Source organism: Odocoileus virginianus, chromosome 21 (assembly GCF_023699985.2).
Source record: "Odocoileus virginianus isolate 20LAN1187 ecotype Illinois chromosome 21, Ovbor_1.2, whole genome shotgun sequence".
Lineage (NCBI taxonomy): Eukaryota > Metazoa > Chordata > Mammalia > Artiodactyla > Cervidae > Odocoileus > Odocoileus virginianus.
This window is the reverse complement of record NC_069694.1, coordinates 22,171,010-22,197,852: the sequence shown is the minus strand read 5'-3', so window position 1 is coordinate 22,197,852 and position 26,843 is coordinate 22,171,010. Positions and strand designations below refer to the sequence as shown.

The following is a 26,843-nucleotide window of genomic DNA, read 5'->3' as shown; positions in this document are numbered from 1 at the left end:
AGTGCTGTTGAAACCCAATATTTTTATGTTATATAACTGAGCGCTGTGTCCACCACATAGAAGCAGAAATGCATGCTTGACGCCTCTAGGTAGGCACAGAATGGATATATATTGAAGCTCCTGGAGGGCAGGGCAGCCTCTACTTACCTGGTTTTATATGCTACCCAGACCTCTTCTGGGGGTAGAAGGATACTCCATTGATGCTATTTAAAGATACTGGTCCTGGTGATTTCTCTCTGCTCACTCAACCAGAATGCACAATTGGAAAATATATCTAACTCTCCTAAGAACTAATGACCACACGAGATGGGAAGGATTTAGATTCCTCTGCTAGAGATATGGATCAGAAGGACTGGTAACCAGCCTCAGAGATTAGAGAGATGTCAACGTGTACAGTGGTTGCTACAAATTAACATTATTTCCATCAAATTTATTACTGTCTGGTCAAGGTTAATAAATTTGTAGTTCATTTCTCATCAGCGAATTAAAGATATAGAACAATAAGCGATCATTTCTGCCACCTTCTTTAGAAGATATAATCACAATAATTGATTTTGGAAGGTGACAAGAAATAGAGCTGGTGAGGAAATTGTATGAAACGTGGTGGGAGTAAGCTGCCACAAAGATGAGTTTGTAAATATTCTTTCAGATTGAGATGACTCTACTGGGGAAGGTATTTTAAAATGCATGGAGGAGTGGGAGGGAGGAGAATATATATCCACATATAGCTGATTCCCTTTGTTGTACAGCAGAAATTAATGCAAATGGTAAAGCAGTTATAGTCCAATTTTAAAAAAGAAAAAAAAAATCACTCCTCCCCCACTGTTGCACAGTGGCTCACTGTTACTGAGAGTGGATAAACAGGAAGAGATGCTCCCAAGTTTGAAAAGCTTTATTAGAGAAATACAAATGATTGGTAAAGTTTGATCCAAAATACTTAGAGGGTTTCACTCAGCTTCACATGTTTTCCCAGAGTGGTTTTTAAAATGGTAAAGCTTCAGTCTTAAGTACAATGATAATACCTAACGTGGCCCAAGGGCTTAGATTTGTGAAAGGAGACAGGCGTGATTGAGAAATTAGCCAGACTCGATAACTTTGTTGTTTTGATTTGAATAACACTAGGCAGGTGGATTTGCAGCTCTGAAATGAAGTGACCAATTTTCCATCGGATGCTGAAAAGTCAAGCCTTGGGGAAAGGCAGTTTGCTCTTTTCTGCTCTAAAGTTTGGAGCAAAGGAAGGCTTGGTTATGGGACAAGGGTACAGTTTAAAATAGGATCAGGAGATATACATAAAGAGTAACATAGATAATTAGATAGTATATAGATATAGTAATATAGCAATGTAGGTAAAAAAGTAATAAGGGGTTTCAGCCACAAAAATTTTAATATTACTTTGCTTTCCCTGAATTTTCTTCTCTTGAATGGAACTTTCTATTTAAAAATAGGATTTTAGCTATTTATTAAAGATAATTAAGCTTGGAGGATAGACTAGTATAATATAAAGAACATAGGATTAACTGCAGACCTTAATGGCCAAATAGCTATATGAAAGTGAAAATCAAGTCAGAATCTTTCTGGGGCAGAATTATTTTATTTATAAAATGTAGAAATGATGATGATGGTGGTGTAAAACAGAGAAACTAGATGATGTCCAATATGCTGCTTAGTACTAGATTCTGTGTCTTATACTGTAAGATCACATATATTATTGCCAGTTTGGAGCCCTGCCGCAGTGCTCTGTGACTGTTTGGCCTGGACATCTGACAGTCAGTGACTGTACCTGCAGAGGCACCTTCATGGCAGCACGAATCCCCTGTGATATGTTAGAGGAACAGTCACACACCAGATTTTCATTTACGATTAGAAGTACAAACACAACATCACGGCAGAGATGGTTTTAATAGAGATGCTTAAGAAAAGTTAAAGTTATTTGATCCACTGAACTGGACATTGCTGGGAGGAAAAAAAAATGTATTGACGTCCGAAGAGACACCTTGAAAGTGATTGGAGAGAAGAGAGAATAAAAGAAAAGGAGACATAGAGAAAAGAAGAATAGGATGGGAAGGAGGAAGGAAGAGACAGGAAAGGAAAAAGGGCAGGAAGGAGCAAAGCCATGAAGGGAGCGAGGATGCTGGCAGACCCAGTGCTGGAGTGATCGAGAGAACAACTCAAAACTAACACGTTTGACTCCCAGCTCTGTCTCCTCCTTTGGGACTTTGGGAGATGACTTAGCCTCTCTGAGTCTCAATGTTCTCATCCGTAAAGGGTGTCTAACAATGCTTTTTGTCTCCCTTTTCCTTACCAGCGAGGCTGTAAGGTGACCCAGTGGGGGGCTTTGCTCAGTGGCTGGTCAGGTCTCTACAAGCTGCAGCTGTTACCATCTGCGGTCACGGTGGCGAGGATTAAACTCTACCATGTGTCAGAAGCTCTTTAGAACCATCCCTGGCACCTGCTAAGAAGCAGACTGTAGAAAGCAAAAGGAATATAACTGTGTTTATGGAGACCGTCAATAACGACCTCTATTCGTTGCACCCTGTGCTGTCCATGATGACCGGGCAAGGCTGCATCATCACTTTCTTTTGTGGGTGAAAAACATGGATGCTGGGAGTTTACCACAACCATGAGGCTGGGAAGAGGCATGTATTCCAAGGTGTTATTCTGTCCAGTGAGATAAATTCAAACTCTTTCTTCTACAGCATTGCCAGGCATTACCTTTGACCCTTTGAGAGCTTATTTATTTATTGCTTACAGCTACTCTGAGAAGTGAGTATTCTGATTTTCACTGATAGAAAATCCCAGGAAGAGGGTCTAAATCCTTGATTCTCAGATTCCAAGGTCTGTCTTTCTGTACTAAGAACATACAGAGGTGGAGTTTGTAAAATATTGAGTGTATAGCCCTCTGTATACCACTACTGTCCAATAGAAATAGGATGTGGACCCTCAAAATAAGAGACAGGTGTGATTTAATATTATCTAGTAGTCACTTTAAAACAAGTTAAAAAAAAAAATAGAAGTGAGGATTTCCCTGGTGATCTAGTGGTTAAGAGTCCGCCTGCCAATGCAAAGAAAATCTCATCCACCTCGGGGCAACCATGCCCGTGCACCACAACTCCCGAGCCTGTGTACCCGAGAGCCTGAGCTCTGCTGAATGAGAAGGCGCTGCGGTGAGAATCTCCCACACAACTAGAGAGAATCCCGCTTGCCACAGCTAGAGAAGCCGGCACAGCAGTGAAGACCCAGCACGGCCAAAAATAAATAAGCAAATAATAAAATTGTTTTTCTTCAAATGTTGGTGTTTTTTAAAAAAGAAGGAGGTGAAATTAATTTTAATTTATTTTGTCAAACTTGATAGATCTAAGATATTTTTACTCACCCATGTATGGGAGATGATTAATGAGGAGTTTATATTCTTTTTTTTCCTTTTCTGCTTGGTCTTTGAAATCCATTATGTATTTTATACTTACAGCACATCTTAGTGGGGGCCGGTGGTGGCAGTTGAGTTCCTAATTCATGTCTGAATCTTTGCGACCCCGTAGACTGTAGCCCGCCAGGCTCCTCTGTCCACAGGATTTCTCAGGCAAGAATACTGGAGTGGGTTGCCCTTTCCTACTCCAGGGGATCTTCTCTGGCTCAGGGATTGAACCTGGGTCTCCTGCATTGCAAGGGTCTTTTACAGACTGAGCTACCAGGGAAACCCCTAAAGGGAGGTAGCTACATTTCAAATAGTGGTTGAAATCCACAGGAGGCTAGCAGCTACCACATTGGATCGGGGAGCTTTAGACAACAGCTCTGTCAATTTGGATAATTCTCCAAGCTAAGGAAGGCATTGAAGTTGCTAGCCACAGCAAGATTGCCTCAGTATAACGAACAAAAAGGAAAATGTGATCAAAGATTTTATGAATCAATCCTGTCAGTGAAATTCTGGACTACATTGGCTAAATCTACAAAGAAAAGAAGGGTCTGTATTATTTTGCTTTTAAGAAAAAAAACTGATTTGTTCACTAAATAGGAACTCGGTTGCTTTTACCTTTTTCAAAGCAAACTTTTAAAAGGTAGTGAGGATTTTATGGGAAACAGGAGGAAATATTTAGATTTCATTTATTACATATTTAGGGAATATGAAACAGAGATGGGAGAGTGGAAAGTGTGAGGATGCCATCAGAGTGTTTTATCAGCAAAGCTGTCACTTTATAGAGACGTAATCCGACAGGCACTACCCTGAGTTTGCTTGGGTTGAAAGCTTCCACTTGCAGGGTAATTTTATGAACTCTACTCAGAGATTCACAGGAAAAGGCAAGAGGCAGTATCACATGCTTCTGCCTCTTTTATTTACTTAAGTCACATGAACCAGATGTCAGAACTCTTAAATTTGGAGATTTTAAAGTCTCATGATGAACTTGATAATAGTCAAAGGTGACAGTCAGGGCCAAGGAGTTTCAAGGAAATGCTAAATCTCTGACTTTCAGAAGCCACAGTTACATAATACTTCACTGGGGTGCCAGAGAGTTACTAGTTCCAGAGAGTTACAATGGTGTTCTCAGAGCATTCTCTCCAAACCTAGATCGTAATCGGCATCATCTTTTTGTTTGTAGTTCACCCAACCAAAATACCTGTTTGTGCCTGCTGTGTATATAATCATTTTAAGTATGTCCACATTTAAATGTTGTTTTTTCATTTCCTATCCCTTGCTTGATTTTTTGCATTGACACCATTGCTTTATCTGGAGAAGGAAATGGCAACCCACTCCAGTATTCTTGCCTGGAGAATTCCATGGACAGAGAGCCTGGTGGCTACAATCCATGGGGTCGCAAAGCAAAACAGAAAAAGAGACACAGATGTATAGAACAGACCTTTGGACTCTGTGGGAGAAGGCGAGGGTGGGATGTTTCAAGAGAACAGCATCAAAACATGTATATTATCTATGGTGAAACAGATCACCAGCCCAGGTTGGATGCATGAGACAAGTGCTCTGACCTGGTGCACTGGGAAGACCCAGAGGAATCGGGTGGAGAGGGAGGTGGCGGGGGGGATCGGGATGGGGAATACATGTTAATCCATGGCTGATTCATGTCAATGTATGACAAAAACCACTACAAAATTGTAAAGTAATTAGCCTCCAACTAATAAAAATAAATGAGAAAAAAAAGAGATGGGCATGACTGAGCAACTAGCACTATTGTTTTATCAAACTCTCTTATTTTTATTATAATTCTAGAACAATTAGAAATACTAGTAATTAAATTGCTGAAATCTGCATTGGTAGAGTAAGAACATTTCAATTCTATCAGTATGAGTGTTAATTATTTTAGGCAAGCTGTCATTTAGGCCTTCTAAAGTGGATTTTGTTCTTGCAGTCAAGAACATTGCTTAGTGCAGAATTAATTAATCATTATAAATATAAAACCTGCAGTATCAGCTCCTGTGTTCAGAAAGGTTTCAAGAGGCAAGGTTGAAAGAGTCAGTAGGCTGCTGAAGGGAATCTTATCAGGCACATCCACCCCCAATCTGATAAAAGGACAATTAAACTATGTACTTCATTTTTATATGGGTTTTTACTTCAAGACTCATTCCAGAAACTAGAAATGTCTACTTTTTCTAACACAAAGTTTTTTATTCTCCTAAGTATCTTCTTTTAAAGAGATTTTTAAGAGCAAGATTGACAAGGTGATGACTGAAAATTGAAATTTCCTTTGGTTGAAGGAAGATTTCTCCCACTCCCTCACAAAAATCATTTTGGTAGCACTATGCTGGGTGGAAGATGCATCTTCTATGGGCTCTGAATTTTCTCAGATACTCCGTGGCTACTTAAATGTTCTATACGATGATCATAATAATTGTATTCCTCACATTAAGGCTCACAGTCATCTGCTACAAGAGAAAAAGTTCATGTTTCCATTGCCTTTTCCACTGGTTTTTAAAATAATGATTCTGCAATATTGTGTCATTTCCCTCCTTTAAAATGAAAGCAAAATTCAACCAAGTTATATTGGAATACATCGACCAAAATAGGGAGATCATGCCTATAAGGGTAAAGAAACCAATTGGCAAAAGAGTCCAGATAATGATGTTATTAAGTAACATTTAATAAGCTCAATGATAGGCACTCTAAATGCTTTAAATGTAATTGCCTTGTATAAGCACATTATACGTAATTGTCTCATTTAATTCTTACCACTCAGAAGCAAAGGATGCCCTTAATATAGAAAAAAATGGGCTCAATTTTTTAATGTAATTTCGCTAATACATCAGACTTGAAGAAGAATTTATTTAAAATTGTACGTTGAGAATGAGTTCTTTCCAAGGCACTCCGCTAAGGACAAGGCAAAGTGTACAACTGCTTCTCGACCTTTAACGTTGAGACAAAGCACCTGAGCATCTCGTCACGCTGTAGGTCCGAGTGGGGCATGGGACTGTGCATTTCCGGCAAGCTCCCAGGCGATGCTGCTACTGCTGGTGTGTGACCATCTTTTGAGAACAGGGGCCCAGTCTTTGTTAGAAAGAATTTTGGAGTGATAAAAGCTGAAGGGCTGTATCCTCCTTGTTCTAAAGAGCCAACTGGTAACTGCAGCTGAGGAAAGCGGCTTAGCTTTGTTGAAAGAACAAGATGTGAGCTGGATCTTGAAGAATGGGTAAAAGTAAGGAGCAGAGGGTGTTGCTTAGTATGTTCTTACTGGTTAATTAGTTGATAGGAAAGATGTAGAATGTGTCCAAAGCCGTGATGAAATATCTACAAGGTTTTTGATTTTCTTACAAGTGAACCAGTGGGGATCTATACATTTTATTGGTGCCCACATCTGCAGCTGACAACACTTCTCCACTTTTTCCCTCTTCAGTAATGGAAACGTCTACCTGCATCTGGGCAGGTGGTGACTGAAAAGTCTGATGCTGTCTATGTGTATCAAGCCTTAATTACACCAGAACCCCCCGGATTTTAGTTTATTTTAAAAGATATCATTTTATGATTTGTATCACTACAATTATGTTCCTAATGGGATTTTAATTGATTTGGAATCCAATTAAAGAAAATCTATTTTTAAAGCACATCTCAGCTGCTGCCACTCGGAAGTCACGCCAGGCTGGCAGAGTGTAAGTCATCGAAGCGTAACTTGAACACATTTGGTGGGATTAGTCAGGGGAATTTGTGAATGACCTATATTTAATACTCTTAAAAAGGAAAGTCTTGATGTGTCTTGTACTTCTCAAGACTATGTGTATGCCTAATGATATAAATAACAGCTTTTACTTGAGAGAGTTCTATGGTCTTTTGGGTAAAATTTATTAGTTCAGGTTTTGGAAAGGGATATTTTCTAGAATGCAGTACTCCTTTGTCCATATATTGTTTCTGTAAATTATGATTTTTTTTCCCCCAAAGTCACATCTATTCTGAGTTCCTATGGAGGACTGTTTCAGTTTTTTTCCCCAGACCTGGTTCAGTTACATTGCTCACAAACCTAAACATTTTAATGGTTCCTCCTAGTTTATTGAATAAACTATAATCATGGCTCTTCATGGTATAATTTAAACCTAAACTGAAGTCAAGCTCTAGTTCTTACTCTCCCTTCATCCCACCCACAGACAATAAATGCTGAAGAGGGTGTGGAGAAAAGGGAATCTTCCTACACTGCAGGTGGGAATGTAAATTGGTACAGCTACTATGGGAAAAAATATGGAGGTTCCTTAAAAAACTAAAAATAGAGCTACCATAAGACATAGTAACCCCACTCCTAGGCCTATACCCAGAGAAAACCATAATTTGAAAAGATCCATGCATCTCAATGTTCATTGCAGCACTATTACAATAGCCAAGATATGGAAGTGACCTAAATGTCCATCAACAGGTGAACAGATAAAGAAGATGTGGTACATTTATACAGTGGAATATTACTCAGCCATTAAAAAGGATGGAATAATGCCATTTGCAGCAACATGGATGGACCTGGAGATTATAAAATTGAATCCATTGCTGCCCAAAAGGTAGGAATTGGGGCTTTTGAGCAAAATAAGTTGAATTATAGAGAAATAGTTACATGAGTCAAAGAGTATAAACTTCAATCCACCCTGTCCTATTTCAAATGTCCCTTTCTCCCTGATATCTTGTCCACTCCTCCAGTCAAATGATTTCTCTTACTCATAGAGAAATTTCCAAGATAACCTCATTGTTATTGTCTTGGTTCAGAGAAATTGATAACCTTAGATTCATAGATTCTCAGAACCAAAAAGGACCATCATTTAGAACTATTCTGCTTCCCCCAAGATAATTCTTGAGGGAAGAAAAAGCCTTCCTTTGTTCTTTAGCTCAAAGTACCAGTGTAGATCTTCACTCATCCTCAGTAAAATCAGTGTGGTTCAGCCTGTGATGCAAAGGCATGTGGTTTTCTCACCTGTAAAACCACAAGAGACAATGTCATGATGTAAGTGGACAATGCTGACTATTCCTTCAACCTATCTTTATTTCTTTGGAAGGAATTGAACCCTCCCACCCCCTCACACCTCTTTTTGTGTGTGTATGTGAGAGAGTAAGGACCAGAGAGAACAGCAAGCAACATTTTAAAATTGTGTATCTTTGTTGTTGTTTTTGTTGTTGAAACTCACCTGGGCCATGCTGAGCCTAGTCACCTGGGGATTGAATGAACTGACTTTTAAAACTGGCTTTGACCTTTCAGACAAAGATGCCACAAAAAAAAGAAAACTACAGGCCAATATCACTGATGAACATAGATGCAAAAATCCTTAACAAAATTCTAGCAAACAGAATCCAACAACATATTAAAAAAATCATACACCATGACCAAGTGGGCTTTATCCCAGGAATGCAAGGATTCTTTAATATCCACAAATCAATCAATGTAATACACCACATTAACAAATTGAAAGATAAAAACCATATGATTATCTCAATAGATGCAGAAAAAGCCTTTGACAAAATTCAACATCCATTTATGATTAAAACTCTCCAGAAAGCAGGAATAGAAGGAACATACCTCAACATAATAAAAGCTATTTATGACAAACCCACAGCAAGCATCACCCTCAATGGTGAAAAATTGAAAGCATTTCCCCTGAAATCAGGAACAAGACAAGGGTGCCCACTCTCACCACTACTATTCAACATAGTTTTGGAAGTTTTGGCCACAGCAATCAGGGCAGAAAAAGAAGTAAAAGGAATCCAGATAGGAAAAGAAGAAGTGAAACTCTCTCTGTTTGCGGATGACATGATCCTCTACATAGAAAACCCTAAAGACTCTACCAGAAAATTACTAGAGCTAATCAATGAATACAGTCAAGTTGCAGGATATAAAATTAACACACAGCAATCTCTTGCATTCCTATACACTAACAATGAGAAAACAGAAAGAGAAATTAAGGAAACAATACCATTCACCTTTGCAACAAAAAGAATAAAATACTTAGGAGTATATCTACCTAAAGAAACAAAAGACGTATACATAGAAAACTATAAAACACTGATGAAAGAAATCAAAGAGGACACAAACAGATGGAGAAATATACCGTGTTCATGGATTGGAAGAATCAATATTGTCAAAATGGCTATACTACCCAAAGCAATCTATAGATTCAATGCAATCCCTATCAAACTACCAACGGTATTTTTCACAGAACTAGAACAAATAATTTCACAATTTGTATGGAAATACAAAAAACCTCGAATAGCCAAAGTAACCTTGAGAAAGAAGAATGGAACTGGAGGAATCAACCTGCTTGACTTCAGACTATACTACAAAGCCCCAGTCATCAAGACAGTATGGTACTGGCACAAAGACAGAAATATAGATCAATGGAACAGAATAGAAAGCCCAGAGATAAATCCACGAACCTATGGTCACCTTATCTTCGACAAAGGAGGCGAGGATATACAATGGAAAAAAGACAACCTCTTTAACAAGTGGTGCTGGGAAAACTGGTCAACCACCTGTAAAAGAATGAAACTAGAACACTTTCTAACACCATACACAAAAATAAACTCAAAATGGATTAAAGATCTAAATGTAAGACCAGAAACTATAAAACTCCTAGAGGAGAACATAGGCAAAACACTCTCTGACATAAATCACAGCAGGATCCTCTATGACCCACATCCCAGAATTTTAGAAACAAAAGCAAAAATAAACAAATGGGACCTAATGAAACTTAAAAGCTTTTGTACAACAAAGGAAACTATAAGCAAGGTGAAAAGACAGCCCTCAGATTGGGAGAAAATAATAGCAAACGAAGCAACAGACAAAGGATTAATCTCAAAAATATACAAGCAACTCCTCCAGCTCAACTCCAGAAAAATAAACGACCCTATCAAAAAATGGGCCAAAGAACTAAACAGAAATTTCTCCAAAGAAGACATACAGATGGCAAAAAAACACATGAAAAGATGCTCACATCACTCATTATCAGAGAAATGCAAATCAAAACCACGATGAGGTACCATTACATGCCAGTCAGGATGGCTGCTATCCAAAAGTCTACAAGCAATAAATGCTGGAGAGGGTGTGGAGAAAAGGGAACCCTCTTACACTGTTGGTGGGAATGCAAATTAGTACAGCCACTATGGAAAACAGTGTGGAGATTTCTTAAAAAGCTGGAAATAGAACTGCCATATGACCCAGCAATCCCACTTCTGGGCATACACACCGAGGAAACCAGATCTGAAAGAGACACGTGCACCCCAATGTTCATCGCAGCACTGTTTATAATAGCCAGGACATGGAAGCAACCTAGATGCCCATCAGCAGACGAATGGATGAGGAAGCTGTGGTACATATACATCATGGAATATTACTCAGCCATTAAAAAGAATTCATTTGAATCAGTTCTAATGAGATGGATGAAACTGGAGCCCATTATACAGAGCGAAGCAAGCCAGAAAGATAAAGACCATTACAGTATACTAACACATATATATGGAATTTAGAAAGATGGTAACAATAACCCTATATGCAAAACAGAAAAAGAGACTCAGATGTATAGAACAGACTTGTGGACTCTGGGAGAAGGCGAGGGTGGGATGTTTCAAGAGAACAGCATCGAAACATGTATACTATCTAGGGTGAAACAGATCACCAGCCCAGGTTGGGTGCATGAGACAAGTGCTCGGGCCTGGTGCACTGGGAAGACCCAGAGGGATCAGGTGGAGAGGGAGGTGGGAGGGGGGACCGGGATGGGGAATACATGTAAATCCATGGCTAATTCATTTCAATGTATGACAAAAACCACTGCAATGATGTAAAGTAATTAGCCTCCAACTAATAAAAATAAATGGAAAAAAAAACAAATATAAAAAAAAATAAAATAAAGCTGGCTTTGACCTTTCAGGCTTAACTGAGAAAATGATTAGATTATAAGGAAAAGGCTATTTTTATTTCTCCTTAAAGCTCACTTCAAATGAGCAGATCTGCAGCATGCTGACTTTTTCTCTATCAGTATTTTTCACAATATCTTTATTGTTGTTGCTTTTATTGTGTTCTCACGCAGAACTTCAGAACAGGACTTGAAAATGCAAAGGGCAGCTAAGTTCTACTGGAACACGAAAAAAACTGATTTTTAGACTTGAGCAGGTAAAGGATAATAAATTAGCCACCCCATTCTGTTTCTTTTCTCTCTCACTCTCTTTCCTGTGAACTACCTGTAAAGAGGGTTGATTATGGGACTCTGAAAGACACACATCTTGGTTTTGTGTGGATTTTTCACAGAGTCCTAGAGTCATTAATTCTCCCCACCTTTCCATCACATTACTTCACTTTGGCTCTAGACTTCTCAATTATGAAAGTTCTGACAATGGTTTTTATTCTAGATGCCTGGACACTTGCTTCAATCCTGGAAGAGTAGTGTGTTTTATTGATAAACAGATCGAGATTAGTGGTGTTCTTGATCCATGGGAAAAGGTTCTGTGAACAAAGGAGGAGAAAAAGTTAAAACCTAAAGGCCACAAATTTACCAAAGGTGGATTTTTTCCAGAATGTCTTCTCTCAGGAGGCAGGTGAACATGGGAACAGTGCAAAACCTGAAAGAGGAAATTAACCAAATTAAGATATTTTAGATGAACTTGGAACCAGAACTCAGGCAAAGTGTGTAGCTCTGGAAACAGAGAAACTGAGGTAGATCCAAAAACTGAAAATAAATTAGAGGGAACTGCTGAGACTTAACTCCGTGATCACAGGGTGCAGGAGAAAAGGGATGCCCTGGGGTCGAATGCTCTTAAAAAGATAATTAGAATAAGAACACAGAAAAAGTCTGAGAATTCTAAATTCTAATTTGACTTCCAGGTTATATTTTTGTCTAGGTAGGAGGATAGGACATATTGCATTTCATAGCTTGTTAGCTTGATCTATAACTTTTGAACATTTAAACAATGGTATGAAGGCCTCCATTTATATGTCTTCTTGCTCCAGGTCCCATAGTTATAAGTAGTGGACCTGCTGGGAAGCATCAAACATAGAAGTAATCATCTTACCACTCACTCTCCTCCTTCACTTGGATGTCTTCACTTATTAGGATTTTTGCTTCTTTATTAGGATTGTGCCCATGCTGAGTTGGGAGAATTAACCTTGCTTTTGGTACTGGGGTTTGTCTTGTTCTCTAAATTATGTGGACTTGGGAGTATTGTAATTATCTGTGTGACCTACAAACTCTCCAGACTTTTGAGAAAGGAAAACACAAAAGAAATTGTATTGAACTAATTCTTTGTTGTGAACAATTCAGTGGAGGAATCACCTTCATTCCAGGTTGTGCTGGAGGATTCCTGGAGGAACACAACATAGATGTGCTGGTGGAAACGCAGCAGAATGAGATAAATTTGGGACCCTAATTTCAGGAGTTTTGCACTGTCATATCATTGAACAGTCATGTTAAAGGCAAGAACATTGGATTTTGAAGCCTTAATTTTTCTCTAGGAATGTAAATATTTGTTCACATCTGGAGCTCTTGGATGGGTTGCTGATGTTGTATTGTCTTAGCACCTTTAGGTATTCATGTGATGACTTTGTACTATAGGCTGAATCGTGTCCCTCCAAAACATGTGTTAAAGTTCTAACTCTCATTACTCAGAACACAAAACATTTGGAAATACGGTCAGTGCAGATATGGCCGGTTAAGTTAAGAAGAGGTATAATACAGTGAAAGAAAGTAAAAGTGAAAGAAAGCGTTAGTCACTCAGTCACGTCTGACTCTTTGCAACCCACCATGCTCAGCAGCCTGCCAGGCTCCTCTGTCCATGGGATTCTCCAGGCAAGGATACTGAAATGGGTTGCCATTTCCTTCTCCAGAGGATCTTCCAGACCCAGGGACTGAACCCAGGTCTCATGCATTTCAGGCAAATTCATTACCATCTGAGCTACCAGGGAAGCCCCATATAATGCAGTAAGGTAGCCACTTAATTTAATATGACTATGTCCTTATAACAAGAAGGAAAGACTACAGGAGAGAGATCACTGTGTGAAGACACAAACCTACAAGTGGAGAAGACAGCTATGTAGTGATGGAGAGAGTGATTGGAGTTGAGTATCTGTAAGCCAAGGAATGTAAAGGATTGCCAGCAAACACCAGAAGCTAGAAGAAGCCAAGAAGGATTCCCTGCATAGGTTTCAGATGGAGCATGGCTCTGATTGACTTTAGACTCCCATCATTAAAACTTTGAGGAAAAAAAAAATATTTTTTTAAATCACCCAGTCTGTCTGTGGCTACTTGTTTTGGCAGCCTTAGGAAACTAATATACTTTGTATAGTTCTGGGAAGCTGTGTAGAATAATTTACTGGGCAAAATTTTGGATGATAAATAGACTAAGAAATGAATTTGCAACCATGGGTGGCGCCTTGACCTTGGTGCTTAGCTAATCAATTTTTTTTAAAAAATATGTGATTTCAGACCTTCTCTAAGGAAAAGCTTAGCTGTCCTCCTGCTCTTCCAAAGAGGCAGTGGTAAGGGGAACCACCTCATAAAAGTGGGAGTAAGACTGTCCCAGATGAAATTCTGCTCTTCCACTGCTCCGTTATCTGCATCCAGTAAGGTAGCTACATTCTGATTGACACAGTTGAACGATATTAGAAAGGGCCTCAATTCTCACTCCTTACATTTCTGTAACTAGCAAGGTGAGGAGTGCTGGTGGAGTGGGGCTCCACCACTGTTACCCGAGGGAACATTTCAAAAGGTATGCTTCTGATCTTTGTGACCCACTCACTCCTCTCCTGTGGAGAAGTATGACTCTGACTGCTGAGATTGGAAACAGGGTGGATATTCAGAACTGAATCCATTTCTGGTTTCTCCCTTTCGCTCTGCCTGCCAACAGAATGACTGTTTCTGCTTTGCTCTTCCATTTGGCTAGAACATGTGGATCAGAGGCTAAGCCTGGTTTCTGAAGGATGGGTTGGAGTTCTGAATCTTCCTACTAATAAGGCAGAAGGCATGTGGTCCAAAGGTTCTGAGTAACCATGTCTGATCTGCTTGTCTACATTATCCCTTATGTGGTCTTCCCATGTCCAGATTTGGGGGTCAAAATTGGGAAACCCTAACATGGATGCCCATTTCAGCTGGTTTCTCTCTTCCACTTTTACTTATAATAAAGGGGATACTTGTTCTCCATCTAACTTTTTTTTCTCTTTTCTTAAGAGATGGGCATGGAAAATAGGTGTGATTTTTTATAACACCTAATCCAGCTTCCCCGGTGGCTAAACAGTAAAAAGAAAGAATCCACCTGCAATGCTGGAGACCCAGAAGACACAAGTTCTATCCCTGGGTTGGGAAGATGCCCCTGGAGGAGGGCATGGCAACCCACTCCAGTATTCTTGCCTGGAGAATCCCATGAACAGAGGAGCCTGGCAGGCCACAGTCCATGGGGCCACAAAGAGTCAGACACGATTGAAGTGACTGAGCATGCATGAATGTGCAACCCAAACATATATTAAAGAGTTTGTCAAGTATACAGTGCAATGAAATGCAAGGAAAACATTTATGTAGTGAAAAGAGCATCAACCTCAGAGTCAGCCCTGAATTCAAATCTTGCCTTTTTAACTAACCAGTGGTTGTTGTTCAGTTGCTAAGTCGTGTCCAACTCTGCAATTATCGTCCCAATAATCCAACCTATCTAAGCCTCATCTGGGAAATATCACAAGCAAAACCTATTTCATGGGACTATAAAGATTAACAAGTAAAATGCATAACTTATTTCATTCTCTCTCAATATTACCAAGGTTGTCATATAGTAGAACTCTACTGTGAGTTATTTTCCTCATTTCTCTTTTCTTGAACAACATTTATTTATTTTCTATGCCCTCACACACACATCCTCCACACATTCATAAGCCTATTTCACTTTATCACAATCACTTGACCTCTTGTTGAAGGAGGGTATTTTTGTTGGGAATGCAAACCAATCCAGGGCAGCATCTATGACATACACGTTCAATGAAAATTATACTATTTTTCTTTCTTTCTTACCAACACAGTCCCTTTGAAACTCTAGGTTTTCCCCTTATGATACACCTGCATTTTAGAGTGTGATAAGAAATTAGTCTTATTTACAAAATTATGAATTTTTATCATACAGGTGGAAAGAAAGCTTTCTGCTACAAAAGTATATAGTTATATAAAATGTCACAGTGTTATTACCCTTGAAACTATTTTGTTTGTTGTGCTTGCTCTATGTAATTTCCCTAATAATTAGCTGAGGCTTGTGTTTATAGTGCTTTTATATTTTTCTTTCATTCCACAGAAGGATAGAGAAAAATAGAATTATTTTCCTTTATCAGCAAAACCACAAAAATATGACCTCAGTGGGTTATTATAAAACCATACAGAGGCACAGAAAAGCCTATTTAAATGTCTTTGCCATGGGTTTGGCCTACGTTGATTAATTACTTCATTCAGAGTATATTTACTGAGCTCTAGTCTGCCAAGTCCCATGAGTACTGGGCCATCAAGATGAATGAGACTTGCTCCCTGCCCTTCAATGTCTCCTGATCAAAAAAGGCAAAATAAAGTGTAGGGTGGCGGTCATAGAAGATACATTACCTTGGTATCAATCAGTGCTTAGTCAGAGAAGCAGAACTGGTAGGAGATACATACTAAAAGATTTATTGCAAAGAACTGGCTTATGCAATTGTGGGCACTGTCTAGGCAAGTCTCAAGTCCATAAGATGGGCCATCGGGAAGGCCCTGCTGGAATCCGTGGGCTCAAGTGGAAGCTGATGACACATATAGAACTTGCACTGCATCAGGGAGGCCTCAGCTGCAATTAAGATCTTTCACTGGATTAAGTCAGGTCCACCCAGATTATCTAAGACAAAGTCTCTTACTTAAAGTCAGCTGATTATGGATGTCTATCTCATCTACAAAATACTTTCAGAGCAACACCTAGATTAGTGTTTGATTGAATAACCTGGGGCTGGAGTCAGTCAAATTGACAGACAAAATTGATTATCACAATCATCATTTGCAAAATTCTCATGAGTCAGAGATCTAATGTAAAGCTCTCCCAAAATCACAATGTCTGCTGAGCAAATATTACAAGAATCTGTTACCTAACATCCTAACAACTTTATACTGAAATTATAATCACCAATTTTACCTTGTCTTCAGAATTTCAGGACTCTTGCTGTTATATCTTTAAGGAGGAATTAGGTGGAGAAATGAGTTTTGTATTACTCCCTTGAATCCATGTATGTGTGTACAGGGAGGAAAATATAAACATATAGTATTAAAAAAGAAATATAAATGACCACTTGTAATAAAACAGCCTTTTTTGTTATTAAAGTCAATAAATGTTTTTGGGTCCACTTTTCCTAAAGCTGGCTTCACAGACACTAGTTTCTTGAGATGAAATGTCTATTTACAATATTGCTATCTATATATCTATCCGCATTTATGCCTATATTTACATACAAAACATGCATTTTATACTATATGTAAATATACATACATATTTACATGCAAATAAACACTTTATAAACTTATTCATTATTTATTTGTATATATATAATTTTATATAATCAAATACATGAGAAAACTATTGGAACACATTTAAAAAGTCTTCTTTGCTGCTGGATTTTTCAGTCTTTAATATATTGACATCATTGTCATCTTCAAGAGGGAGATTTGTAATTTAGCTTTAGTCAAACTCATTTGACCACAGGGTACCTTTATTCATTGGTTAATGCTTTGGATTATTATTCATTGCATCTTTAAAAGCTAGGTGATAAAGTATTGTTTATGGGAGGTCTGGGATGGGTTAGTAATTAAACAGCTATTCAAATCGAACTGAAAATTCTATCATAACATGTTGGGGGATCGGAAGAGAGCTTAAAGGTTGTCAAGTCCAACCACTCATCCAATAGATAATACTTTTATTTTCCTCAATCACACAGCTGGTCAATACCCCATATATAAAAGAAACTGTAGAGTCTGACACATGATCCATCACACTGTCTCCATCATTATTTTGATAATGCTATTTGTCACTGTCAGAAGTCTCCAACAAAAATGTTTCTAAAAAGAAAACCAAGGGAGTAAGAGTAAAAGCAATGCCATGCAGTGTGGTCCGTTAAGCATTTATTGATGATTTATTACATGGAAGGCATGGAGCAGCTCACCACACTATCTGGGGAGATGGATGCACCCCAAACTAATTAATACAATGCATCACAAGTCATGTCTGGCTATAACAATTTTGTATATAATTTTGTATATATACAATTTGTATATAACAATTGTGAATATAATCGGTACAAAAATACTGGTGGGAGAGGCCATTTCTTCCAACTGTAGAAATGTGTGCACTGGGGGAAGATAAGGATAGAGGTCATAACTTTTGAGATTGGCTTTTTTTGGTGAGTAAGGTTTCACCATATTGAATAAGACGTGAAGGATGTTTCATATGCAGAAGAGAAAAGAGTCAAGAGACCCCTGGTGGTATCAAAGAGTATAGGATGATATGGGGACCTGAATGTTACATGGGATCAGAGCATAGGATGAAAAAATATTGGATGGGAGATGGGAGGTGTTATGGGTTGAACTATGTTTTCCCCCAAATTTTATGTAGAAGTTGTAACCCCCAGTAGTTTAGAAAGTGACTTAGAGGAGAGTCCTTACAGAAGTAACAAAGTTAAAACTACCTCATTAGGGTGGACCCTAGTCCAGTATGACTTGTGTCCTTCCAAGAAGAGATTTGGACACAGACACACGGAGCGAGAAAGTGATGTAAAGAAACTCGGGGAGAAGACAGTCAGCTATATGTCAAGGAAAGAGGTTGGAACAGATCCTTCTCCCACAGCCCTCGAAAGGAACCAACTCTTCCACCAACATGTGGTACAATAAACTTTGTCGGTGGTACTTTGTTAATGCTGTCCTAGGAGACTAATATAGGAGGTGAAGCAAGAAATGCAAGTTGAGGCTAGATTGTGAGAATCCGTCCACTGTAGGTCAGCAGTCTGAGCAGCTGGGGGCTTCTGAGGTCCGAGTGGCCTGGTCAGAGGTACCTTAATGAGCTAACTTTGCAGCAGACTGGAAAAGCTTTAGTCTGAAGGACTAAAGTAACAGCAGGTCTCCAGAGCTCAGAGTTTCTTCAACAGGCCAGGTGAAAAATGGTGAAGGCCTCAATTAGGCCAGGAGCTTTCGGTGGGATTTGAAAAACATGGCATAGGTAAACTCAATCAGCCATAGGACAGACCCAACAAAAAAGGAGAAATCAAAACAGCCACCAGATTGTTGTAGCTTTCTCCTCGGATTGCTCATAAGTGGGTAATGTGAAAATTAAGACACAGAAATCTTATTTATTTACTTTTGTGGATATAATTTTTCAAATTGAAGTACAGATAATTTATAATATTGTATTAGTTTTAGGTATATAGCATAATGATTCAATATTTTTATAGATTATACTCCACTTAAAGTTATTTATTATGAAATATTGGCTGTATTCCCTGGGTTATACAAATATATCCCTGTAGCTACTTTATTTTATCCATAGTATTTTGTACCTCTTAATCCTCTACCTCTCCTTTCTCTGTCCTCACTGGTAACCACTAGTTTGTTCTCTATGAGTCATTTTGATTTTGTTATGTTCATTCTTTTACTTTTTAGATTCCACATACACGGGATAACATACAATATTTGTCTTTCTCTATCTGACTTCCTGCCCTAAGAAAAATACTCTTGATCCATGTTGTTGCAAATAGCAAAATGCCATTCCTTTTCATGGCTGAGTAGTATTCCACTGCATTTATACATGGCAGATCTTCTCTATCTGTTGGACACTTAGATTATGTCCATATGTTGGCTATTATAAATAATGCTGCTATGAAAATTGGGATACATGTATCTTTTCCAATTAGTGTTTTTTGTTTCATAGAAACCTTATTTAAAATGGAGGTAGGAGGCCAGAAGAGGGAGCCATCATTCCCTACAACTCCACCTTAGTAGCAGACCCAGCAGGAAGAGATACATTTTGCATCTCCAATAGAAAGAAGGTTATTATCTTACTACTCAGCAGGAAGAAGAAAGAATTTTCCTTGCCTGGCAACACCCCAGGCCAATTTGTGACAGTCTGCAAACTCCCAATTTCCTCCAGTGGACTCCTTATAACAGCCCTTCGCAACTCCCTTTTCTACTCTGTAAAGAATGGCCCTTTCCTTTGTTCTCCAGACTTGCCTGTTCAGTTCAGTTCAGTTCAGTTGCTCAGTCATGTCCGACTCTGTGACCCCATGAATCGCAGCACGCCTGTGGTTCACCATACATTGCATATCCTGAGTTGCAATTCTTTGCTGTTGCTGAGTAAACTCATTTTGCTGGTGAAAATAACGAGCTGTTTTATTGTTTTAGGTCACTAGTAAGAATCCTGGGTCCAAAGCCACTGGATTGATTTTGAATACAACCTTCTCACTACCCACAGAGCTTTGAAAATGCACTCTTAACATTCATTCTTTCCTTTATATAACCCAACCACTGACTTACTTTGTGATCTGTGAACAAGCCAAGTGCTTTCCCAGCCAGAGCCTTCACATTTCCAAATCTCACTGCCTGGAAGAGTATTTCCTCACCCCATTATCACCTCAGTGGCTCATTCCCATTCTTCTGGTGTTCGAGTCTATACTATCTCATTTAGAGGGGTTGCCCCTTTTCCTGACACTCTATCCCTATGTCCTTTGAGTCTCCACTCTGTTTCTTTTTGTTTCAAAGCACTTCTCATGCTCTGTAATTGAATTGATTGATTGTATATACTTCTTGTCAGTCTTTCCCATTTCAACTCCCAGCCCCGCAATTATAATAAAACTCTTTAAGAGTTTTAAGAGATCCTGTCTATTTTGTTCTATTGCTTCTCCCTGGAGTCTGTAACAGTCTGTAGCACTGAGTAGTTGTTCATTAAATAAATGAAAGTGAATAATGCATAAATGAATGAATTATTATGTTTGAAACTGAAGTAGAGCATTGCAATTTCCTGAGAGTTAAAATCACTTCAATATTTTATATTATTTCACTTTTGCTTGAAAGGAATGATGTTTTTGGTTAATATATTTATAATTGAAGAGATTATTCCTAATAATGATAATTTTAGAAAATATTTAAATTTCAGAACTATGACATTGCAGTGAGCTTTGAAAAAAGGTGAGCTTTTAATTTCACATTTTTCATAGAAAAGGTATTGCATTATTAGTATTTTAAAAATTTGCATGAAAATATGGACAAGACAAAGGAGAAGGAGAAGGAGCTTCATGATGATATCTCTTGTTTACTCTCCCTCCCTTGGCTCTGGGAGTCTGTAATTTGCATTAGGTTTTACAACAGCAGATAAAGGCCTACTCTGACCTTTGGGTCACTAAAGCATTTAGACACCTGATGGCAATCTTTCATTAAATTTGGTATAGCAACAATCATTCTGGCAGGTAGGAGAGAACACAATGTGTTTTTCTTCAGCAATCTTCATACCAAATTTCTGAAAATGTTTCCCAGTGATAGACAAAACTGAAAGCTTAATGTTTTTTTGTTGATGAGGATGGTGACTTTCATGGAGAGACAATGATGTGGGTGGATGAGCTCAATGAAAAGTAAAGAGGAAGGGAAAATGAAGTTTATGCATGGTTCAGATACATTTAGGGGCTTGGGCAGCCTACTCAGACAGAACAGGATGTGATGCTAATAGGCAGGAAGTATGTTGTTTTAAAATGTAGTATAATCTGGTGAGCCAGTGTTCCCTTCCTCCTTCCTTCTTCCTTGGTTTCTCTGCCCTGCTTTCCACTTTCCTTAGGTTGGGAATAAAAGATACAGTTTTGGTAAAAGAGTGGATATTTCTCCCCAGCAAGAATGAAAAGGGCAGAATTGTATAGTGAGTCTTCTGGACTTCCCAGGTAGCTCAGTGGTAAATAATATGCCTGTCAATGGAAGAGACACAGGTTTGATCCCTGTGTTGGGACAGTCTTGAAGAAGGAAATGGTAATCTGCTCCAGTATGCTTGCATGGGAAATCTCATGGACAGAGGAGCCTGATGGGATACAATCCATGGAGTCACAAAGATTTGGACACAACTAAGTGACTAAACCACCACCACCATCAAGTCTTCCTTCCCACTCATTGGGTCAACATTTTATGTGACCTTGATGATGTAATAATATTACTTAAGTGCTACCTTTTATCAAGCACCGTCTTCATGGTCATCTTCAGGTCAATGACTCCGGATTGAGTTCTCCAGTCTCTGTTTGTCTTCTGAACAAGACCTACACACTCAGATGCTTAAAGCCATCTCCTATCAGGTATCTCACAGGCCCTACAAACTTACTCAGGACCACATTCTGCCTCACTTCACTTAACCTCTCATTTTAAGAAATAATGCCTAATGCTGTGTCCCCTCAGTCTTTATGCCAAATCCTTAGGGGTCATCCTTGACACTCCCACCCCCAACACTCACATGCAAACAGTCACAGGTCCTGTCCCTTTTGCCTCTGAAATATATTTACCAATCTGACCCAGTATCTTAGTCCCACCTGCTTGGACCAAGCCACTGACACCTGGACCAAGACAATGTGTGTTAGTCAGTCAGTCATGTTCAACTCTTTGCGACCCCCATGGACTATAGCCTACAAGGCCTCCTCTGGCCATGGAATTCTCCAGCAAGAATACTGGAGTGGGTAGCCATTCCCTTCTCTCAGGGATCTTCCCCACCCAGGGGTCAAATCCTGGTATCCTGCATTGGAGTCAGAATCCCTACCAATTGAGCCACCAGGGAAGCCTGGACCAAGACAAGAGACTCTTTTAAATCTTTGCTTTTATTGTGAAATGTAGCATACACACATTCTATTTTATGTAACAAGAGTTTAGAGGACCTAAATGTATTGTTTAAACGATAATAATGAAATGACATCCTTGTATCCACTGACCAATTTAAGGTTTAGAAATCACCAACATCTTTAAAGCATGTGCCCCTGCCTCCCAAGAAAATCTCTATCCTGCATTTTGTTAACAATCCTCTTTTTTCCTCTATAGTTCTGCCACATATATATGTATCTTTACAATATATTATACAGTCATCCCTCTGTATTGGTTCCATAACCCATGATGGTTATGAAAATCCTTGGAGGGTCAAAACACATAGTCTGCCCTTCCTATCCAGGGATTTTGCATCCAGGGATTCAGCCAACTATAGACATAGTCTGTCTAGTCAAGGCTATAGCTTTTCCAGTGGTCATGTATGGATGTGAGAGTTGCACTGTGAAGAAAGCTGAGCGGTGAAGAATTGATGTTTTTGAACTGTGGTGTTGGAGAAGACTCTTGAGAGTCCCTTGGACTGCAAGGAGATCCAATCAGTCCATCCTAAAGAAGATCAGTCCTGGGTGTTCATTGGAAGGATTGTTGCTAAAGCTGAAACTCCAATAATTTGGCCACCTCATGTGAAGAGATGACTCATTGGAAAAGACCCTGATGCTGGGAGGGATTGGGGGCAGGAGGAGAAGGGGACGACAGAGGATGAGATGGCTGGATAGCATCACCGACTCGATGGACATGAGTTTGAGTGAACTCCGGGAGTTGGTGATGGACAGGGAGGCCTGGTGTGCTGTGATTCATGGGGTCGCAAAGAGTCGGACACGGCTGAGCGACTGAATTGAACTGAACTGAGACATAGTAGTATATGTTTTGAAAAAAAATTCACTTGTAAGTGAACTCACACCATTCAAACCCTTGTTTTTCAAAGGTTAACTGTATTATAAAGCTGGCTGTCCCTATCAGCTGTTCTATGAATACATCCATGGACTGAACCAACTGTAAATTGTAAAAAGTGCTATACTTACAATCTCTTCCAGGTTGGTTGAACCCTTGACTGTGGAATCAACAGATATGGAGAGAGAGGAGGGCAGACTGTGGGACTTGGGTATCTCTGGATTTAAGTATAACATAGCAAGTCTTTGAACCAATCCTCAGTGGATACCAAGGATTGGCTCTATTATAGTTTGCTTGGTTTTGAAATGTGAACAAATGTAGAACAATAAAACAAAGAACAAGTTTTATTGCCACTTATTCTTTTCATCAAGAGTTGTGACAGTCTCTCATTGGCTGGGCTATTGCCAGGTGAGAAGAAATTCTTCCTTCTGCTGAGTAGTAAAGTTGTAACCTTTCTGTTGCAAGAGCAGGGTATCTCTTCCTGATGAATCTGCCATCCAGGTGGAGTGGTAGGGCATGACAGCTCCTCTTGACTCCATTTTAAATAAGGCTTCGGTGAAACAGAAATACTAATTGGAAGAGATTCGTGCACCCAATGTTCATAACATTACTGGTAATTGCCAAGATATGGAAGCAACCTAAGTGTCCATCAACAGGTGATTGGATAAAGACATTTTATATATACACATATATACATATATATAGTTATATATATACAAAGATGTTTTATATATATATATATAGTATTAAGTTGCTTCAGTCATATCCCACTCTTTGTGACATTATGGACTGCAGCCTGCCAGGCTCCACTGTCCATAGGATTCTCCAGGAAAGAGTACTGAGTGGGTTGGCATTGCCTTCTCCAGGGGATCTTCAACTCAGAGATTGAAACCACATCTCATGTCTTCTGCATTGGCAGGCAGGTTCTTTACCAACTGCACCATATATATATGGTATTATTCAGCCATAAAAAGAATGGAATTTTGCTGTTTGCATCAACATGGATAGATCCTGAGGTTATTCTGATTAGTGAGATAAGAAAGAGAAAGACAGATACTGTATATTATTACTTAGATGTGGATTCTAAAAAAAAAAAAATAGAAGAACATATATAATAGAAACACACTCATTGATATAAAAAACAAACTAGATCAGAATAGCTGAGAATGATTCTTAATTCCCTCTTTCTCAATCCCCACATTCAGACTGTCATCTAGTTCTATTGATTTCACCTCAATCTCACACACAGTTAAAGAGAAACAACTCTAGGAACTGAAATCTGCTGATTCCTGGACAATGCTTAATTTCCATCTCACTGTAACATGATTTTCCCTCCCCCATGTTGTGCTGTCTAGGACATCAAAAAGTCACTGTTCTGTGCTAAGCAGGGCCAGTTCCTCTGCAGATCAACAAAATAACTCTGTGTCCTTAAAGTTACAAGACAGGGAGGAAAATACAAGGAAAGGGTAAATGTTTTCTGCAGGGTAAATATTTTCCTCATGGCTCTGATCACACTGTTTAGCTGTGTAACAGTGACCATCCTAAGGGGGCAGCAGATAAATAACAATACTTTTTAGGTAATACTTACTGAAGTCTTTCAATGCATCAAGCATAATTGTTTGGATTTTCTGTAGCTTATTCAGTTCTTCTAACAACTTGATGATGTAGGTGCTGTTATCATCCCCATTTTACAGATGAGGCAAATGCATTGAGTTTAAGAAAATTGCCCAAAGTCTCAAAGGAAGTGAAGGAACTCAGACATTAACATGGGAAGTTTGTCTTTAAAGCCAACGGTTTTAATCATGACACCCTAGAGCTCTCAACTGGAATAAGATACTATTCCTTTTTATAGGGGTTTTATGGTTGGTGTGGAAGAGAGATCCATAAATATAAGACAGTGTGATAAGTGTTATGATTCATTCAAAATACCTTTCGGGTGACTGCCATGTAGTGAATATTTTGTAATGTGCTTTCATTTACATAGTATAGAGTAAAGAATATGAACTCAGAAGTTAGAGGGTTTGGTGAGAGTTATTTAACACCACAGAACAGTTTCCTCATAAATAAAACATGGATACCAGTATCTATTTCAAAGTTTTGTCATTAGTGTTAAATATGTTAACATATATCAAATAGTCAGCATACAATAGGCCAACATGAAAACTTTTATGAGTTGTAGGAGTACTAATAAATAGGAAAGAGCTATGTATAATGTGTCAGATGAACATTAAGGAAGAAACTATTAGCTTAGCCTGGGGCATAGGGGGTTTCCCCAGAGTTGATAAGCTGGGACTTGAAAGATACACTTAATTTATTTCTCTGTTTCTCCTTTTAGCATCCAGATTTTTCTCTGGGGAGCCGCCCTTTGCTCAAGATGTGTATCCTCCATCCCATGTAGACCTGATTGCTGCTGATATTCATCCTGTTACCCCAAGGTGAATTTTCCTGGCACTGAAATAGGTACTGTAAAAAGGCAGAGGAAAGCGATGGTAATTGGTGAACCCTTAATAATGCTGGTGACCCACTGGTTCAACCAACTTTGAATCCTGTCAACCTCTTGACTTTCCGATCTGTGAGCTGATACATACACTTCATTATTGAAGCCTGTTTGAGCTGAGTTTTCTGTTACTTGCAACTAATCTATCCCAAACTGCAGGGAATTCTAGATAGGAGGGCTGCATGTGCAAAGGTTCGCAGAGAAGAGGCCATGATGGGTTTGGAAATGTTACACTGAGAAATGAGGCCAGAAGGTGGGTCAGTGCCAGCTTTTCAAGGCACTGACTTCCATTTTAATGAGTTTGGACTCTAGCCTGTAGGCAGTGGGGAGCAACATTTTGAGCAGAGAAGTGACATGATCAGATTTGCATTTTAGAAATATGACTCTGGCTGTGAAGTTGAGTGTGGAGAAGAATAGGAAGGCTGAAAGGAGAGAAGAGACTTAGGCTTAACTGCAGTGAAATGAACTCAAGACAGTGGTAGTGGGGCAAGAGAGAAGAGAACTGGGTATCCATTTCTTTACACATCCACCTTACTGTTACATACTTATTTTTCTGGGTTCTCTTTGACTTTTATTTATGAGTTCGCAGATACCTCACCAGTTACAGCTGCATCCTGGCAGAGAGGGGTCTCTGCTTTCCAGGGGCTCTGAAGATCCTTCAAAATCTAAGACATGAGGCATAAGCGCTTTCTAACTTTTAATACCTCTGTGTTTTCCTTATTCCTACTCTTCAACTGGTGATGCTCTTCAACTGGACATTAATAGAACATACCCAAAGTCTGTGATCATCAAAGATCACAGTTCAGGAAGTCAGTTTAAGTGTCTTCCTGAATGCATATTTAAGTTCTTCAGTTTCTTCTCTTTCAGGAAGGAGATGCCCCAGCAGCAAGTACTAAAATATTGTCATAAAATTCATGTTTATTGCATCTTTTTCCTGTATCAGAAAACCTCCAACCAGTTACAGAGTTAATTTTGGTTCCCACTCTCTGATATCTTTTCAATAGAGGGATGTTGGATTTGTACGGGGGCAGAGACGCATAAACAGTTGGGAGTTTGGTTTAAGTATATACATTTAAAAAAAAGCAGGCCTTCATATTTTGTGTCTCTGGCACTATGCTTTCATTTGCTTCATGCAGTTTGGTGCAAGTGTGAACGGTCAATTAAACATCTGTTACTAGGACCTGGGAAGAGTTATAACTCC

The 26,843-nt window shown here is 39.0% G+C and overlaps 1 protein-coding gene across 2 annotated transcripts in view; it reads left to right on the top strand.

Moving 5' to 3' along the window:
* Positions 1 to 25,599, top strand: part of LOC110127253 (cytosolic beta-glucosidase) — a 217,055-nt gene extending 191,456 nt beyond the window's left edge. The window contains exons 5-6 of one of the 2 annotated variants that reach the window (XM_070452087.1): positions 7,839 to 7,974; positions 25,481 to 25,586. In XM_070452087.1, coding sequence (XP_070308188.1) covers positions 7,839 to 7,974; positions 25,481 to 25,559 — 215 coding nt within the window. In that variant the 3' untranslated portion in view covers positions 25,560 to 25,586. Of the gene's footprint in view, positions 1 to 7,838; positions 7,975 to 25,480 lie in introns of both variants that reach the window. The other variant, XM_070452089.1, reaches the window with a different exon arrangement.
* The last annotated feature ends 1,244 nt before the right edge of the window (positions 25,600 to 26,843 follow it).